The sequence below is a fragment of the Panthera tigris genome, chromosome B1 (assembly GCF_018350195.1).
Source record: "Panthera tigris isolate Pti1 chromosome B1, P.tigris_Pti1_mat1.1, whole genome shotgun sequence".
Taxonomy (NCBI): Eukaryota; Metazoa; Chordata; class Mammalia; order Carnivora; family Felidae; genus Panthera; species Panthera tigris.
In genome coordinates, this window is record NC_056663.1 from 148533240 (window position 1) to 148550756 (window position 17517).

Genomic DNA, 17517 nt, shown 5'->3' on the forward strand with positions numbered 1-17517 from the left:
AAGAAACTCCCCATAAAAGAATGATTTCTTTTCAACAACATCAAGGTGTAAAACCAGCATCAATATAAAACAAAAAATGGTTGTAGAAACTTTTAAAACGTTACTTCAGTAAGTTAGCATTTGAATACAGAAACACAAAAATCCAAAAAAATACTTTTACAGTACAAAGTATAAAACATACATAATTCTTCAATATCAAATATTCTGACTTCTAAAATCACCTTCAGACTGAAAAGAAAACTCAAATTACTATTAGGTCGCTTACATGGCCACAAAGCAGACCTTAAGTGGCAAGTGGGCTGTGGATCTTTAAAGCTCTAATGAAAATCACAGTATACCACTCAAGATACTCAAGTCTACCTTCACACTTAAAATTTTCAAAACTGGGATAGTTTCAACAGAACTGATGCTAATACCTTAGCTTTGGCAAGAGACACATTCTCATGGTTGTTACTCTTTATGAGAAAAAATCTTGCATCCTGTAGTACATATTTGAGTTTACTGGTTTGATCTGAAAAAAAGAAACCCAAACTGATTAACCAGAAGCCATTATCACAGACGTGTAAGCTGTACTAACTGAAATTAGCCCTCTACAACCCAGCTAAACTTTTAAAATTCATAATCACCCATTCAACCTGGAAAGCTAAGCCACAACACATAATAGAGCAAAGCTAAGAAAAGACACCAGCATTCTGCAAGAAGTTAAACCTAATCTAGTGATGTTCCGATATATCAGATTCATATTTAAGTATGAAAATGGTTACAAATTTTATAGATTTCTTTTCCAAAATCACTCATTTAAAGACAATTATGCTATTAAAAACATATATACTATCCACGGTGTCCAAAACTATAAAATATCCTGAGATTTTTGTTACTGTTCTAAAAGGTATGCAGTAAGAAGTAAATGTGGAGCTGTCTCTATGTAAAACTACATCATTAATTTTTTCTTTAATGCAATATATCAGAACATTACTACATTAAAACCAACTATTAATGGAGAACTAATAAGGCAAAATAATGACTTTATGCAGCATGCAATGAAAACAATTTCAAATTTAAATGATACCTTTTCGGACAGCACGAACGGAAGATGATAATTTCTCATGCTTCTTTTCTGAACCTGTATTTAGCCAAAGTACATTTGTTCAGATTGAGCTTTAATAGAGATAAGACAAAATTTCTACAGTCTTGTCACATAAAGTTCTCATTCAAGACAAATTATTCTTCCTGGCGCACCCACACACACAAAAAAATACTTCTCAATGTGTACGAGTGTTTTGTTTTTTGGGTTGTTTGGATTTTTTAAAAATATATTTGAACAGTTTCCCACTCAGAAAACTAGTCACTGAATCATCATCTTCCAAGAAAAAAAAAAAGTGAAATTCCACTTAAGCAGTAACAGAACAGGATTAAAATAATAAGAAAAAGCTTAGTTTTCTCTAGAATTATTACACTGAACATGCCAAAAATCAATACTAATGAACATCAACAAGTTCACACTAAACTACAGCCTCCACACTTTCTACAGCAAATTACATCAGAATCAGTCAGATATGACCACAAATGAAAGTAAAATGAGGATACCTGCATAGGACTCTGATGCAGAGCTTCCACTTCTATCAAAAACAATTGGAGAGATGCCTCTAGCTCTCTTCCTTTCCTTCTTTTTCTCATCTAAAAAGAATTCAAATGAGATTTTTAAAAACATTACAAGACAGGTACTCAAACAAGAACGTATCACGTGCCTGGTTTCTGCACAATCTCTAATAGTCATTGCTAATCTCTCCCCTGATCCCTCAATTTCCTCAGAAGGTGTTCCATTTCAAAGGTTTGTTCAAACACAGAAACATGTTTCTCCCACCAACTTAAATTAAAAACACATGGCCATAACTGAGAATGACTTATCCTATATATAAAGGTAGTCCTTTGAATAAAGTTTTCCAAGAGGAGGAGGAAATCTGCAAATACAACTTTTGTTTCAGTAAAATATACTGTTTCTTTCTACATATGAGGTACCACTGTTCCAAGTCTCTCTCTAAAAAGTATACTATCATTCTTCATTACAATTCCAACTCTGATTCTTAGGTGTCTGATGAGCCCTAGAACCCAAAGCTTTTCAATGTAAAAAAAATTAATAATAATACACTAGAGTAAGTTGGTGATTGCTTTTCTGGTTGCCACTGCTTGCTCATGTGTCTTCGAGTTCATTCTTCTTGTCCACTTCCTTCTTGGATTACTGGTCTTTTCTTCAAATTCAATTTAAAGTTTATTCCAAAAATCTTACTGATAGCCTATGTATTTCTACTAAAAAGCTAGGAATCTTCAGTGGATCCAAAAAGTTTACATTACCGGTCAGTTAAGAACCATTTTAAGTTTAATTTGGAACTTCATTAAGCTTAAAAACAAAGACCTAAAATGGATTAGGCTCTCCTGTCTCTGTTTATTGGTATTTTAATTATACCATTATAAGCTCTTTTAATTTCCAGCTAGGAAATAAGAAGGAATAAATATGAAGAGAAAGTGCACAAATTTATTTGTATAAAAACAGCAGAAAAATGATCAATGATCCCGCATAAAATTTTATATTATAGAATGACTATAAAGAGTTACCTACTTAAAAAGATTTAGCTAAATTATCTCCTTAATCCTCATAACAAACTCATGCAATACTTAAAGCCATTATTCTCATTTATTGAAAAGGAAACAGAAAAGAGGAGTGGTTAAGCAACATGGCCAGGGTCCCAGTTTCTGGGTACAGAACCTAGTTCAAATGCAAGTCCTCTTGAAGCCCTGAGCTCTCTTCTTAGGAGCAAACAGAAAAAGTATTTTACTACTGAATGGGGCTTCCAGATCTAACTAGTCTGGAGATGGAAAATCCCAAAGACATTCTAAATTCCTTTTCTTTTAGTTTAAGCATCTTTCCCTTTTTTTATGTTCTGCGGCCTCTCCAAATAGACATAACAATAAGCTTGTGAGTGAGGCTGGTTTTCCTACTGGAGGGCTGAAAGAGAAGAGCAAAGCAGCACATATAAGCACAATTACAAAGCCAAGCCCATTTAAAGCTAGCATCCCTCAGGGGCATAATGGTATCTCAAATAACCAGCTATAGATAAAAGCATTTGTTTCCAGGCTTGCCTGCTTTAAATGATACCCAACTTTCAAAAGTTTTAAGAATCCTTTCCCTCAGGGCAAACTAGAAGACTGCAACTGAACAGACTGAAGCTTTTTAGTATAAAATGGCTGAAAATCTCACCCAAATAGATGAGAGTCAGGAGGTTCAAATCCTAAATCTCTCTCATACATGTCTGTTTTGTTCACTGACTACACATTCCTACATAGTGCCTGGCACTCAGCAGAAACCCAATTCGGTGACTCAATGAATAGGAAATTCACAGAGATTAAAAGTAAAACCTTGTTAAATTTTTATTTAAAAATTCTAGCATGTTTTATCATTTTTTTCTCTTTGAGTATGTAGGAGTCTAATGAGCATTATGAACTGATCACTAATGATAATACACCTTTTGCTGCTGCTTAAAAACAATACTTTATGGTTCAATCTCACTAACATGATACAGGAAAAAAGAAAAAAGAGAAGCAGAGTTAAGACCCTGCCCAACTGTTACTTTTTTTTAAGAGAAACCTTCTAAACTTTTAAAATAAATACCATTAGAAATAACTCCCACTGCTCTTAAGAGTTTATGATCGCCTCTTCCAACTATTATTTTCAGATCAAAAGAACAATGAAAGTCATCTAACAAATAAACCTTTAATGACCACCAAATGTCACTTTTATAAAGAAGTTACCAAAGATTCTGAGAAAAAAATAAGGTAAAATAAACTAGAATCTAGAAAATTCATGACACAGAAACTAAACTGTGATCCCCTATGTTTAAAAATAGACATCTCCTAATTACGGAGTTCCAAATCCACCCCCATTTTTCTTTCACACATTATGATGAGAAAGTACTCCATGATAAAGAATAACTTCCTGCCCACAATACAGTCTCTGAAACATGTCCCACATAAGGGATCTTCCAAAGACAATAGTTTCCTTTAATAAGGAAAGTAAGAATTCCAGGTATCTCTTTTATAATAATAAATCTCTTCTATAAATAGTTTTGATATCAAGGTTCATGAAACTATTGGTTACCACTGAATTTGAAATGTCTTATCCACAAAAATATGAAGTATTATTAAGCACCTTGATACAGTATCAGCAGCATCTAAGAGCTTATTAAAACTGCAGACTGTTTCAAGTCCTACCCAATTTAAATAAGTCACCTTTGTTTGACTTAAACAAGACATACAAGAAATATTGTTCATAACATGGATACCAAAGATGGCTATAATAAAATATCCTCTACCCCCCAGATGTTTCTTACAGTCATCACAATAAATGAACAAACATTCATTCGTATTGTCAATGCACTTTTTGTTTTCCATCCATTATTATAAATTACAAAAAATACATCATCTCATCAGTTTGCAAAAAGTATAACGGGAGAATAGAATTAAAGATTCTACAAATTATGGGGCCCCTGGGTGGCTCAGTGGGTTAAGTGTTTGACTTCAGCTCAGGTCATGACCTCACAGTTCATGAGTTTGAGCCCAGAGTTGGGTTCTGTGCTAACAGCTTAGAGCCTAGAGAGCCTGCTTCAGATTCTGTACCTCCCTCTCTCTGCTCCTCCCCCACTCACACTCTAAGTCTCCAAAAAATAAATAAACCTTAAAAAACAACAAAAAAAAAGATTCTGCAAATTTTTATATCAAACTTAACTACCCATCAATTCAGTTTAACTCTTTAAATCCCTTAAAATCCTGTCTAAACTCTGAAACCTAGAACTCCAGTGAGCAAAAGGTTGAAAGCACTTCAGTTGCCAATAACTAGAAAATAGCTGGCCATTTGCTCTATCACCTATACAATTTTAAGAATGTGACTTACTAACAATGTACTATCAAAATGATAAAACTCTATTAATAATGAAATTGTAACTATTGTGTAATAACAAAAGAATAGAATTGTTCTTATATTCCAAAGTTTAGTTCATTTAGTATATATAGCAGATCTGGCTGCATTTTGACATAAGACAGTCATGACAGTATGTGTAACCATCATATAATGGCAAGGGTTCTTTGAAGTACCCTGACCTCTCCTTGTTGTACTCTGAATTTTCCCCAAAAGATGGTCCCCTCTTAGCCTCATGACTGCAACTACCTACCATTCCTATATTTACATCTCATTGATCAGACAGGGATAAAGTGGTAGGACATGTAGTACTGAAGGAATAACCCAAGACAACTCTTAACCAATCTCCCCACAAGAACCTTACACTCTTATTTTCCACCTCTTGTACTTTTACACCAGCCTTTGGGAGATCCTGCAAGTCTGTCAATCCACAGGTACGGAATTGGAAAAACAGTGTGTGTTCCCAAGAGAAAAAGAAAGTTGTTTTGATTTCTATTGCCAAATGATAGAAATCTACAGGCATCTGACATAGAAATACTGTAACGACAACCAGACAGGTTCCATGTCAGTATCAAGTAGATCAGGTATCAGTGTTTAAACAAACTGCTGACCGGTATGAAAACCTAAGAATTTATAACCTTAAAACCTGAAATACAACATTTCCATTGAGAAACAATCAGACTTGCGTTCATTTAGAATACAATATGAAGTTGGGAAACACATTTACTAAGATATGTAAACCTTACTCAAATGTATTTCTAACACTCAAAGGCATAGAATTGTAAAAAAATCATGAGACAGTCTAATTAACATCCCACATCTCAAAATATTTTATAATTCAATTTAAGTATGTTCAAAAATAAAATCAGGTAAATTTTTTTTCTTAAGAGAAACTTATACATACAAAGAGTAGTACCTGATCCATCTGTGCCTGAACCAGATCTGACAGATCCATCTGTGAAGGAAACGGATTCAGAATCAGAGTCGCTAGCTTCACTTCGAGTGTCATAATCATTTCCCTCTTCCTTCTGGTCTCTCTCATCCTGTTCATATTCTTCTTCTTCCTCCTCCTCCTCCTCTTCTTCCTCCTCCTCTTCCTCCTCCTCCTCCTCCTCCTCTTCTCCATCTTCGTCCACTTCTTCATCTTCCTCCGCATCTTCTTCTACCTCTTCATCTTCTTCCACATCTTCCACCCCTTCCTCCTCATTCTCAGTGTTGTTGCCTTGCTCATCAGAAGAACCACTGCTGCCAGTCTCATGGTCAGAGCCATATTCTTCAGAGTTAACTTCTTCCTTAGAAGATTGGCTGGATCTGCTTGCACGTCTATCCACTTCAAGCCCAATTCTCTGATGTTTAAAGAAAAAGGGAATCAGCAGTCATATAACAGATAAAGTCAGACTGAATAAATAGTTCTAATGCCTCAAAAAGAATTGTTTTCTGTTTTATATCTGCAATAACATTTACTACCTCAGAACCATCTGGTGTAGGGGATTTGGTCCTCCTTTCGGGATCCCTTTTCCGGAGACAAGTTTTTTCAGGCTGACTCTTATAAGGTTCTCTAGAAGCACTGCTTGACAAACGAATCTTCCGATCAGCTTCTAGACGCTTGCTTCTTTCAGATCTTTGATATTCCTCATTTTTATACTCTGCAACTGACTTTCCCTTGGTACTAACTATTCTTTTGTTATTGCTGACAGATGAGCTCAGTGGCTTAGAAATCAACTGTCTTGAATGAAGAGAAGGCTTTTGCCGCTTGATGTCAGTAGATTCCATTCGGTCACTTTTTCTTTTTGATCCTTAAAAATACAATTTAAAGAACACATGTAAGTGTTTTATGTCTTCTACTTATTTCACCAAAGATTAACAGAGAATATGTATCAGAGAGAAAAAAGAGCTCTTATCTTTAAAATGTCTTCTGAAATATTTTTACTGCAAAGTTAATCATAAAGAAACCATAGTTTGCAAATACTGGAATAAATTCATGTATTTGAGAAATTTCACACATTTGAAAAGAAATAGATTACTTTTATTCATATTGAATTGGGTACCACAGTTTGTTATGATTGGACACTTTTGGTGTTAACTGACCCCAGGAACAACAGCAAAAGCAAAGTCACTTTCTTAATAAATTAAATCTCTATTTAAACTTTTTAGGGACACCGGGGCAGCTCAGTTGGGTAAGCATCTGACTCTTGATTTTGGCTCAGGGCACAATCTCACAATTCATGAGTCTGAGACCATGTCGGGCTCTGAGCAGACAACACTGAGCCTGCTTGGATCCTTCTCTCTTCCTCTCTCTCTCTCTCTGCACCTCCCCAGCTCACTCCCTCCCTCTCTCTCAAAATAAATAAAACATTTTTTAAAAATTTTAATAAAAAAATAACCTTATTTTAACAAAAAAATTTAAAATATTACATACCCTTTTTCTCGTTTTTATCTTGTTCACTCTCTGGATTATACAGTTCATCATCCTGTTCTGGTACTTCAGTCAAAATGTCATCTAGAACATTAAGTTCTCCATCTGAAAGCAGGAAATTAAAAATAGGGAAAAATCATTACCATTAAGCATTTATCTTTGACTATGTTGGGTCTACGTAAATATGGAAACATAACCGTCAAAGATCTTTTATTTCAGGATCAAGACACGACAGTAATTCTATAAAACCATACAAGATAAAGGACATGATACAGAACTCTGGGATACAAAGCCAGGAGTAGTGTACACCCACTCCATAGGGTATGAAAGGACATAGTGGAGTATAAGAGAAAACGTTAAAAACTTCTATATCTGTACTTCAACCTCTAATTTCTCATTTTTGTAACTGCTTTAAAATGTGCATAAAAAATTAGAACAGAAATACTTGTGTGTAACATAAACACACACCTACCAAGGATGGTGAGTACTCCTCACAACCTACTTATTGATTACCAAGAAAAAAATAATTTTACAGTGGAGAAACCTGGCAGATTCTAACTTAACCAAGTAATCAAAATTAACATCACCAGCAGTATGTCAAATCAGTATTACAGACTTGGCATGATGCACTAAGAATAAAACAATTCTGTGATATTCCCATCCAAAATGCAAACTCTGGAGGTGTCTGGGTGGCTCAGTCGGTTAAGTATCCGACTTCGACTCAGGTCACAATCTTGAGGTCCATGGGTTTTGAGCCGCGCATCGGGCTCTGTGCAGACAGCTCAGAGCCTAGATCCTGCGTCTCCCTCTCTTTCTGCCCCTCCCCCCTCACGCTCTTTCTCTCTCAAAAAAAAAAAAAAATTAAATTAAAAAAATGCAAAAAAAAATGCAAACTCTGAACCTATACTTAAGGAAACATCAAACTGGAACAAAGGGTCATGAAATAATACCAATCCGCTAATACCAATCCACTAAGAAACTACTCCAGATTAAAAGATTTAGGAGACAATAACTGAACAAGGCACACAACTGGGAAACTAGTGAAATTTAAATAAGGTCTGTAGAGTATGGTACCACTCTGTTAATTTCCTGATTTTGATACTACTATAGTTAAATTAAAGAAAATCCTATTTCTTAGGAAATACACACTCAAGTATTAGGGACGAAGAAGCACCATGTCTAAAACTGGCAAACAGTTCAGGAAAAAAGTGTGTCTGCATATGCATATATCCACATATATACACAGAAAGAAGAGAGAATGAATTCAAGAAAAACGATGTGGTAAAAAGTTAACATTTGTGGAATATAACTGAAAGATAAAGAAAATTTTTGTACTATTCATTTATCTATTCTGTCCAAAATATGTCAAAATAACATTAAAAGTAAAAAAAAGTATTGATGTGCTACACAATCAAAAACGTTTGAAACTGCTGGTATCAACTCTGAAAAGTGTAACTTGTTCAGTCAAGAGAACTACTGACTACAATTAACATACTGAATGATCATGAAAACCTACAACTCAGTTTTGTCACTGCATCCCCACGTATACAACAGGACAAAGTAAGTTCTAAGAAATACATGTAAATATTTACTACCTTAAATTGATTTTTTTAAATAATACACTAAAATTAATGGTAAATGCTTTGAACACTTAAGTATTCTGGTGTCAAAAATATCTTTCCAAATTCAAGGTGTGGTAAAGAGAAATGTGAACTCATAAACGTTGATGGGTTAGGACAATTACATTTATGGTTCAAGCCAAAAAGCAAAGCCCATTCAAAAGTATAGCAAGCATGGAGCCACCTGGATGGCTCAACTGGTTAAGCGTCCAACTTCCTCTCAGGTCATAATCTCACAGCTCGAGCCCCACATCGGGCTCTCTGTCAGCGCAGATCCCGCCCTTTGGATCCTCTGTCCCCTTCTCTCTCTGTCCCTCCCCCGCACACATGTGTGTGCACACACACTCTCTCTAAAATAAACATTTTTTTTAATTAAAAAAAAAAAGTATAGCTAGGGTTACTTTTTTATATATATAGCAAGGGTTATTAACCTGACATGAGGTCTATAAACAATTAAATCAGACTAAAATATCTCCAAAGGGAGACAGAAATCAGTGACTGAAGAGTACTAAAACACAGTGTAGGCATGATAGGAAAGTAAGCAAGGTTACTTACATAGGATACAGGAAAAAGTAACATCTCAGTATTTGGAGTCAAACACAGTTTCTGTGTAAGAACATCAAAAGTGACACTGCCTGGAATGGCATAGCAATTCCTTTCTTTGGGTGGTTAAGAGTATTCTTTACTGTTTTTCTAAAATATATACATTATATGAATTTTTATTTACTTCTAGCTCTCTGATCAGTAAAACACTGGATCCAACAGATGTTCACAGAATTAACTATATTTCTGAACAACAACAATTATCACAACGAAATAAGCAATTAAGTAAACATAGTGCTACACATCTTTTCATGAAATCACTAATTCCATTAGTAGAAAGAACAACCCAAAAGCCTGAACATTCACCTTAAATTATATACTTTACATGTGCTAAACCTAACACAGAATGAACTGTACAGGTTAATTTAAATCAATATAAATTTCAGGCATGAAATTAGATCATGGTTTCCCTATTAAAAAAAAGGTCATTATTGTTTTAAAAAGTCTTAACAAATAAGTGTATTAATCAAATGTAGAGACTGGTTGCAGTTTTAAAAAGCAGCTACAGGGGCACCTGTGTGGCTCAGTCAGTTGAGCATCCCGCCTCGGCTCAGATCACGAACTCACAGACTGTGAGTTCAAGCCCTGCATCGGGCTCTGTGCTGACAGCTCAGAGCCCGGAGCCTGCCTCTGATTCTGTGTCTCCTTCTCTCTCTGCCCCTCCCCTGCTCATGCTGTCTCTGTCTCAAAAAATAAATAAAAACATTAAAAAAATTTTTTTTTAAAAAGTAGCTACAAATTTTTAACACAACAAATATTAACCAATGCTTCCTTTTTTTTCCTTTTAACATTTTACCACTTTCACATATATCCTATATACATAAATGAATCACCTAAGGTATGTTTTATCATCCATTACTTCACAGATAAAGAAAAGGAAGCTCAAAAGTGCCAGGTGACCAAATTCACTTGTCTAGAAACAGTTGGGGGGTACAAGCCTACAGTTCAGGTTTTCTAAAATCTATAGTTAAATTAGAAGGGAAGTAGTAGTAAAATCTTTAAACAAAGTATAAGGGTACAAAAAAATGCAAAATATTATTAAACAGTAATGTGCACTAGATTAATTTCAATTAATGCACCAGAAAGCCCTGTATGAGTGACACTGTAACATCTTGAAATTTACTTTAGGATCAAACACTACATTCTCACTTGATGGTCTACAAATTTTTATGTATTATACTCCGTGACATCAATAATCTGTGGTTTTATCACAGTATTGGCAAACTAAGGCCTGCAGAACAAATTCAGCCTATGGCTTGCTTTTTTTAACGAGTAAGGTAAAAATAAGAATGGTTTCTGCATCTTAAAGGTTGTGTTTTAAAAAGGGGGGGGGGGGACAGACACACACACAAAAAAATGTGACAAACCCTTCTGTGGCCCACAAAGCCTAAAATGTCATTTACTATATGACCCTTTACAAAATGTTTGCCAACCCCTAATATAAATGACATTTTTTTTTTATTTTTTTTTTTTGAGAGAGAGAGCGAGAGAGCACGCGTGAGCGCACACGCACACGAGGAAGGGCAGAGGAAAAGGGAGAGAGAGAATCCCAAGCAGACCCCATGCTGTCAGCACAGAGCCCAACACAGGGTTTGAGCTCTCAAACCATGAGTTCATGACCTAAGCCAAAACCAAGAGTCGGACGCTTAACTGACTGAGCCACACAGGCGTCCCTAAAATGAACTAATTATAAAGAAAATGAAGATTATTTAAATATTCTCAAACTACTACTGCTGAATACTAATCATCACTGGCATATCCTTTTTGGAAAAAAAAATTGTTCTAACATAAAATAACACCCACTAGTTCTCTAGCATGACCTTTAAACTACCTTAACAAATTTAATTTTTATTTTAATTTTTTAAATAAACCTTTAATAAAGAGTTTTAAATCACTCTTTGCCCTAAAATTATACACTAATATACTGTATAAATATTCATATACATTCAATTCCATCATAGTAGCTTGACAGCACCCAACCTAAGAATATTAATACTAAAATGAACAAAGGTTAGTAAATGTCATTAAGAGTTCCATGAACATACAACTCATATACTACAAAAATAACCCTAGTATATACTTCTATGAGATAAAGCACTTCACATTGTTTTTGGAAAAATCTACATAAAGAATACGGTATTTTTTTAAAGCTATTTTAAAAACTCAAAAACTGTTCAAGGTTTCTCAACAGAATGAATTTTGTCACAATGAATTAGCTCAAATGAAACAAAATTACTCATTAAACAGTATTTCTATTTACAGCTAAAACTCAAATCCATCCAAAGTTATACCCTAACAACTTGCATGAATCTAGCTCTTGGACACTGTTTTGAAAACTTTAAGGATTTAATATAAAAATCCAGACCTTGCATTTTTTGAACAGACTATTTGGTCATTAGGGATTCAGATTCTCACCTGAAAGCAACCAGCTGGAGCAGTCCTGATAGTCTTCTGTTAAGACAGAGAGGCAGTAACATGTCAAGGCTTTGCAAGAGACAATCTGGGTTTATGCCGGATGAATACGTGCATTTACAAATACTGCTTGCACACAGACCGTGCTTGCTCTTTTCCTTTTGTTTAACCTAATACCTACCATTAACTATTAAAGAAGTACTTATCTGCTGGACCCTAGTATGCATAAAAGCCTGCAACTCATGAATAACAATGTCAAATAACTGCAAATAAACTTAATATGCATGATACTTTGTGAAAGAGTAGAAACAGTAAGGAGGACAATCCTACTCAACTCTAGTTGATTAACTGCCTTGACAAAATTCAAGCACCATGTTGTCAGATCTTCCAAATTTTCAAGGATTCCCAAACTCAGATTTTCATGTGGACTTAAATGATGGACTTAAACATTGTCTCAAAAACAACACAAAGCGGCTTGCTGCTAGCTTGACTCCTCTGTGGAAGTGCAATCATCTGTGAATGTTTTGCATTCACAATATATGATGTATATGAACCTCATTATCATCACTGGTGCAAGCTAGCACAATCTTAGTTACCGTCACAAACTATTACCAAACTGAGTTTTCCAGGGATATAGGAGGCAAAAGAAAATAAAAACAATCATTGTTTTAAAGCCTGTTCAAAAATTTTCAAGATGTTAGGACTAACAAAACTTTTTTATTGTTTTATTGGGGGATTTTTTTTAAGTTTATTTATTTTGAGAGTGCGTGAGTGAGGATGCGCATGAGTGAGTCCACGCAGGCGTGCATGGGTTAGGGATAGAGAGAGGGAGACGGAGAATCCCAAGCAAGCTCCACGTTGTCACACAGAGCCCACTGAAAGAGATCGGGACCCAAGCCGAAATCAAGAACCAGAAACCCAACCGACAAAGCCACCCAGGCACCCCAGTTTGTTTTACATAATCATGGGAAAATGGAAATCTAACTGGCTTTCAAAGTACTTTAACCACCAGAAGGTTAGGTATATAACAAGAATTCCAGAATGCAGCCCACAGAATTGAAGTGACATAACAAAAATCTCACAACTATGCATACAAATGTAGTGCTCTTTCCATTATACCAGAATTACACTTTAATCTTGCAATTCCTGGCCCAGGAAGGCCACAAGCCTTAACTCCAGGGATATCAGTGTAGAAAATTAACCTTTATCTGAGAAAGCAGCCCATTGTTTTGGACCTGGAAACTTCTGGGTCAGGAGATACAAAGTGCTATTTATTTGAGGGTCGGGAACAAAGACCTAGAGTATTTAAAGAAAACTGGCCAGTGCACTTTTTGTTTTACGTCACAGAACACCGAAGTACATTATATCTTTTAATTCATTTAATATAGTTTTAGTCGGCTTTGACAATGAAGCAAAATTTCCTGGAACCTACCTTTCTGTTACATTTTACATTAGACCAGTCTCAGTTACTTTGTCATTCAAAACTGTCATTCCTCTAAATGAAGTGGAGAGACTTGCATTTCCCATCACATCCAAATTTTCTGCTCTAAGCATAATAAGCATACAATCTGAAGTTTAAGGAGAGTATTTTAAAATTTTTTATCCTATTTCTATTTGGGTAAAACAAATACACTGGGTTATCAAATACATACTCTATGCTTTCTAAAGCCCTAACTAAAGTGAACCAAGAAAGTCAATCTTTTTCTAAGGACTCACTTATAGAGAGGGCTGAAGTATGTTCATAAAATATGTGTATGTATATATAACTGTGTGTACATATTTATGTGCTCTTGCCTATGTGACTGTGTGTATACATACACAATTTAAACTGACAAAATCCTTAGCTTTGGATAGCAGAGGCAAATGTCTCATGGTCAGTTATGAACCAAGTCCAACCTTGCAAGTCATTTCTTCAAGGCACTGAGTCATGATTACTGTACGTCAGGAACCTGGTGAGTAAGACAGACATACTCTTAGCCCTCATGGAGCTTTCCATTCAGTAATGTAGAAAAACATGTTACTTATGAAAGTGGTAAATCACTTTCCACATTTTGGATAAACTTTTACACTGTTTTTCGGAGAGAACTTCGTAAGACCTTAAGAAATAAAACGCATACAAGGTATTTAAAATAGAAAAGATCTGTATTCCTCATAAAGTATTAGCATCATTCAAATCTATTTTTTGGACAAATAATCACCACAGGAATCAGCGGGAGTTGGCAATTTGTCCAGTTATATAGGCTTCAGGTTCTAAATATGGGTATTATAGAAGTATAATAGAAGTTAATGTCTATTTGTTACATAGCCAATGTAGAAAGCCCAATAATCCCAATGACTCTATAACCAAGTCTTTTAACTGTTCTGTGACCAACAGCAAACGTCTGCAATTTAAATTCATTTCTCATCAAGATTTTACATCATTCATGAAATCATTTAAGGCCTGTGAGGAGTCTAAGATTCTTAGAGGGCTTAAGTTTATAATTTCATAATGTTTTGCATAAGGTAACTACTGACAAATACTTCATTTCCCACTTTTTCTTGCAGAAGTATAAGGAAGAGTGAATTAGGTATTCTAATTCTGGCTAATTTTCTGGCTGTGTAACAGTGATAAATAAAGTTAAGTGAGACACCCTGGAACTCAGTTTCTTTATTTGCAAAATGAATTATTCTGGAAATCTTCCCATTACAAAATTAAATAAGCAATTCCAATAGGTTTTATATTTGCTAGCTTTCCCACTAGAGACCATCTTTGAGCTAATCTATAAAGACAAGCACTAATATCAAAGATTTAAGAGATATAAACTCCACTATGGGAATTAACTTTTTTAAAAAACTACAAAAATGTGAGTTCTTTCAAAAGTTGGATGACTACGCTAAGTATTGCTAATAGGTGGCATTACATGTTCTTAAGAACTTTCATCACTAAATCCATCTCTAAAACAATTTTTAAAACATCACCTACTTTCAGGGCACCTGGGTGGCTCAATTGGTTAAGTGTCCAACTCTTGATTTTGGCTCAGGTCATGAGTTCGTGAGATACATGGGCACTTTGGGCTCTGCGTTGAATGACAGCGCAAAGCCTGTTTGGGATTCTCTCTCTCTCTCTCTCTCTCTCTCTCTCTTTCTCTCTCAAAATAAATAAACTTGAAAATTACTCTTCTTCCAAAATGCACTTTACTGTATCTACTCTATTACTAATTTAACTGTGTTCATTTTAACAATGAATTCTTGAGAAGTACGGACTTTTACTCATTTTGTATTTGGTTTACCTTACCCATCACAACCAGCACTCACTCCAACACAGAGCTCACAGATTACATTCTGATGCAATCAAATGTCGACTGAATGAATTCTTATTGAAATGATCTATTGTAATAACTAAATTTACTACTAATTAAAAGCAGTCCCTTTTTTGTCACTAACACCTTGCAACCCGACCTTCACATTCTTTTCGTGCTTCTCAAAGGGGTGCATTTTTTAAGACTTAGGTCAAACTAAGACAACCTAATCACTGAATTGGTTTAAGATAGCCCCAACTCCTTAAACATACTTCCACACACTCCAGGCTCCAAGCTTGTCCCTATCCTAGAGCAGTTTAATGAAGCATGAAGACTCCTCTTTCTCTTAAGGAGAAAAACTAAAGAGATCGTGGGCCTAACGCAACTTGACTCTAGAATCCATTCAACAAATCCCCACCCCAAGTTGGTTGGCCACCCTGAAGAGGAGATCTGTGAGGTATATACAGGGCAGCAGCAGCACCATATTTTTGTTAACTATAACCTTCCCAAAACTATCATGATAATCTTACGGTTAGAAAAGACCCTAAAAGCAGCATCTAAACTAGACCACTCTCCAGACAGGTATTGATCCAGGATATACATAAACATCTGTAGCACTTGGGAGGTCGGTTTTTCAAAAGACATGACATCCCTTTCTACCAACATCGGTTTTTCCCATATTTACTGTAACTGTATTACTCCTTCAGCTCTCTATAAATTACACCCATTTGTTCCTGGTTGTACCTTCTGGGAGCTAACACAACGTGTTTCTATCAAAATAGTGGCTAGGATTTTTTTTGTGTGCCATGTCTAAGTCATATAATTATTGTTTCAAACATCATGTTTTCCAAAATAAGTGTTCGAGGAACCAGAGGGGCAATTCTTGCCACTTTGCCTATTTAACAGGAAGAGCCACAAATTACTTGTAGATATTTCTCGAGATAACTAATCCACCTGTACCACTTCTTAAAAATGCTCACTTACTAGACTACCAGCTTTGGCCGTGGCATTAAGGATTTTCGAAATTTTGCCTAAAAGAAAGGGTCGTTCTGAAAATACGCATTACACCCGCATAATCCTACCAGGAAATAAACCCAAGGGCCTGCCACTAAGAACAGGCCCTCTCAGCCGCGCCCAGGACTGCAGAACGGAAAAAGAAGAGAATTAGGATCAAAACACAAAACAAAACAAAACAAAAAAACCCAGGAGAGATGAAGTGCTAGGTGGTTCGGAGATCGAGGACGCAAGAGCAGGCCTAGTCTCTTCCAGCGGGTCCAAGTGTCTCGGTTGGGACGGATCGGCTCCGCGCGGGGCAGGCTAACCTCCCCAACCCCCACCCCGCAACGACAACCACGGCTCCATCGACCGACTCCCGAGTGTCGCCTCCGCCCATCACCTTTCTCCGCACTAACCTTTCTCCTCCCGGCTGTCGGCCGCCATTGCTCCCCTCCTGTTTCCGCTGCTGCTGCTGCTGCCGCCGCCGCCGCCGCCGCCGCTTCGACGCGACCCGCGCGGGCGCCGCAGCCGCGGCAGCCGTAGCACGGGCACGTCCGTCAGTCCGTCCGCTGGGCTGCGCGCTTCGCACCTTGGCCTCTACCGCTCACCTTTCTCAACTCACCCTTTTTCTCCTCGCTTCTTCCCTTTCTCCCTTTTCTCCTTTCACTCCAGCCTCTGGCGCCCTAGGCCCGGCCTTCCCGTTGGGGCTTGGGTACGGGAGGGGGTAGGGGGAGGGAAGGGAAACAGATGGCGACGGCGGGCGGCGCTAAAATGGAGCCTGCTTCCTGCTTGAAACAATCCCGCTCCCGAAATGCCCTGCGCTGTTTACGCTTCGTTCCTCCCTGGGACCGTCACAGTGCGGAGAGGGGCGGGAGAAACGCGGGGTGGGCAAGGGAAACGTGATAACGTAAGCACGTCGCTTCGTCTCCCACAGCCCGGATGTCCACGGATTGAGTCTTTTCAGCGATTAGATCGCCGAAATTACGGTTTATTGAGCACCCCGTAGCGATGCGTACACCCTGGTGGCGCTGTTTTCTCACCTGAAAAGCCTACTGAGGGACCTTCCCGAGGACAAAAGATGCTTCTGATTGTTACGCGGATCTCCTAATTCTGGAAATCGGAGACTTAGGATAAATCTGGGCGGGTCCCTTTGCCGCCGCCACTTTGTACTCTTAGTGCCAAATAGGCTTTCATAGTTGGTGCCCTAGGGTTAGCCAAAGGCAG

General features: G+C 36.9%; 1 protein-coding gene across 3 annotated transcripts in view; it reads right to left on the reverse strand.

The window, feature by feature from the left end:
• Positions 1 to 17118, reverse strand: part of YTHDC1 (YTH domain containing 1) — a 35646-nt gene extending 18528 nt beyond the window's left edge. For 2 of the 3 annotated variants that reach the window (XM_042984422.1, XM_042984421.1), the window contains exons 1-7: positions 16710 to 17118; positions 7389 to 7490; positions 6437 to 6765; positions 5886 to 6315; positions 1588 to 1677; positions 1070 to 1123; positions 417 to 511 (exon numbers count right to left, since the gene is read on the reverse strand). In XM_042984422.1, coding sequence (XP_042840356.1) covers positions 417 to 511; positions 1070 to 1123; positions 1588 to 1677; positions 5886 to 6315; positions 6437 to 6765; positions 7389 to 7490; positions 16710 to 16737 — 1128 coding nt within the window. In that variant the 5' untranslated portion in view covers positions 16738 to 17118. Of the gene's footprint in view, positions 1 to 416; positions 512 to 1069; positions 1124 to 1587; positions 1678 to 5885; positions 6316 to 6436; positions 6766 to 7388; positions 7491 to 12022; positions 12059 to 16709 lie in introns of all 3 variants that reach the window. The other variant, XM_042984420.1, reaches the window with a different exon arrangement.
• Positions 17119 to 17517: the final 399 nt, after the last annotated feature.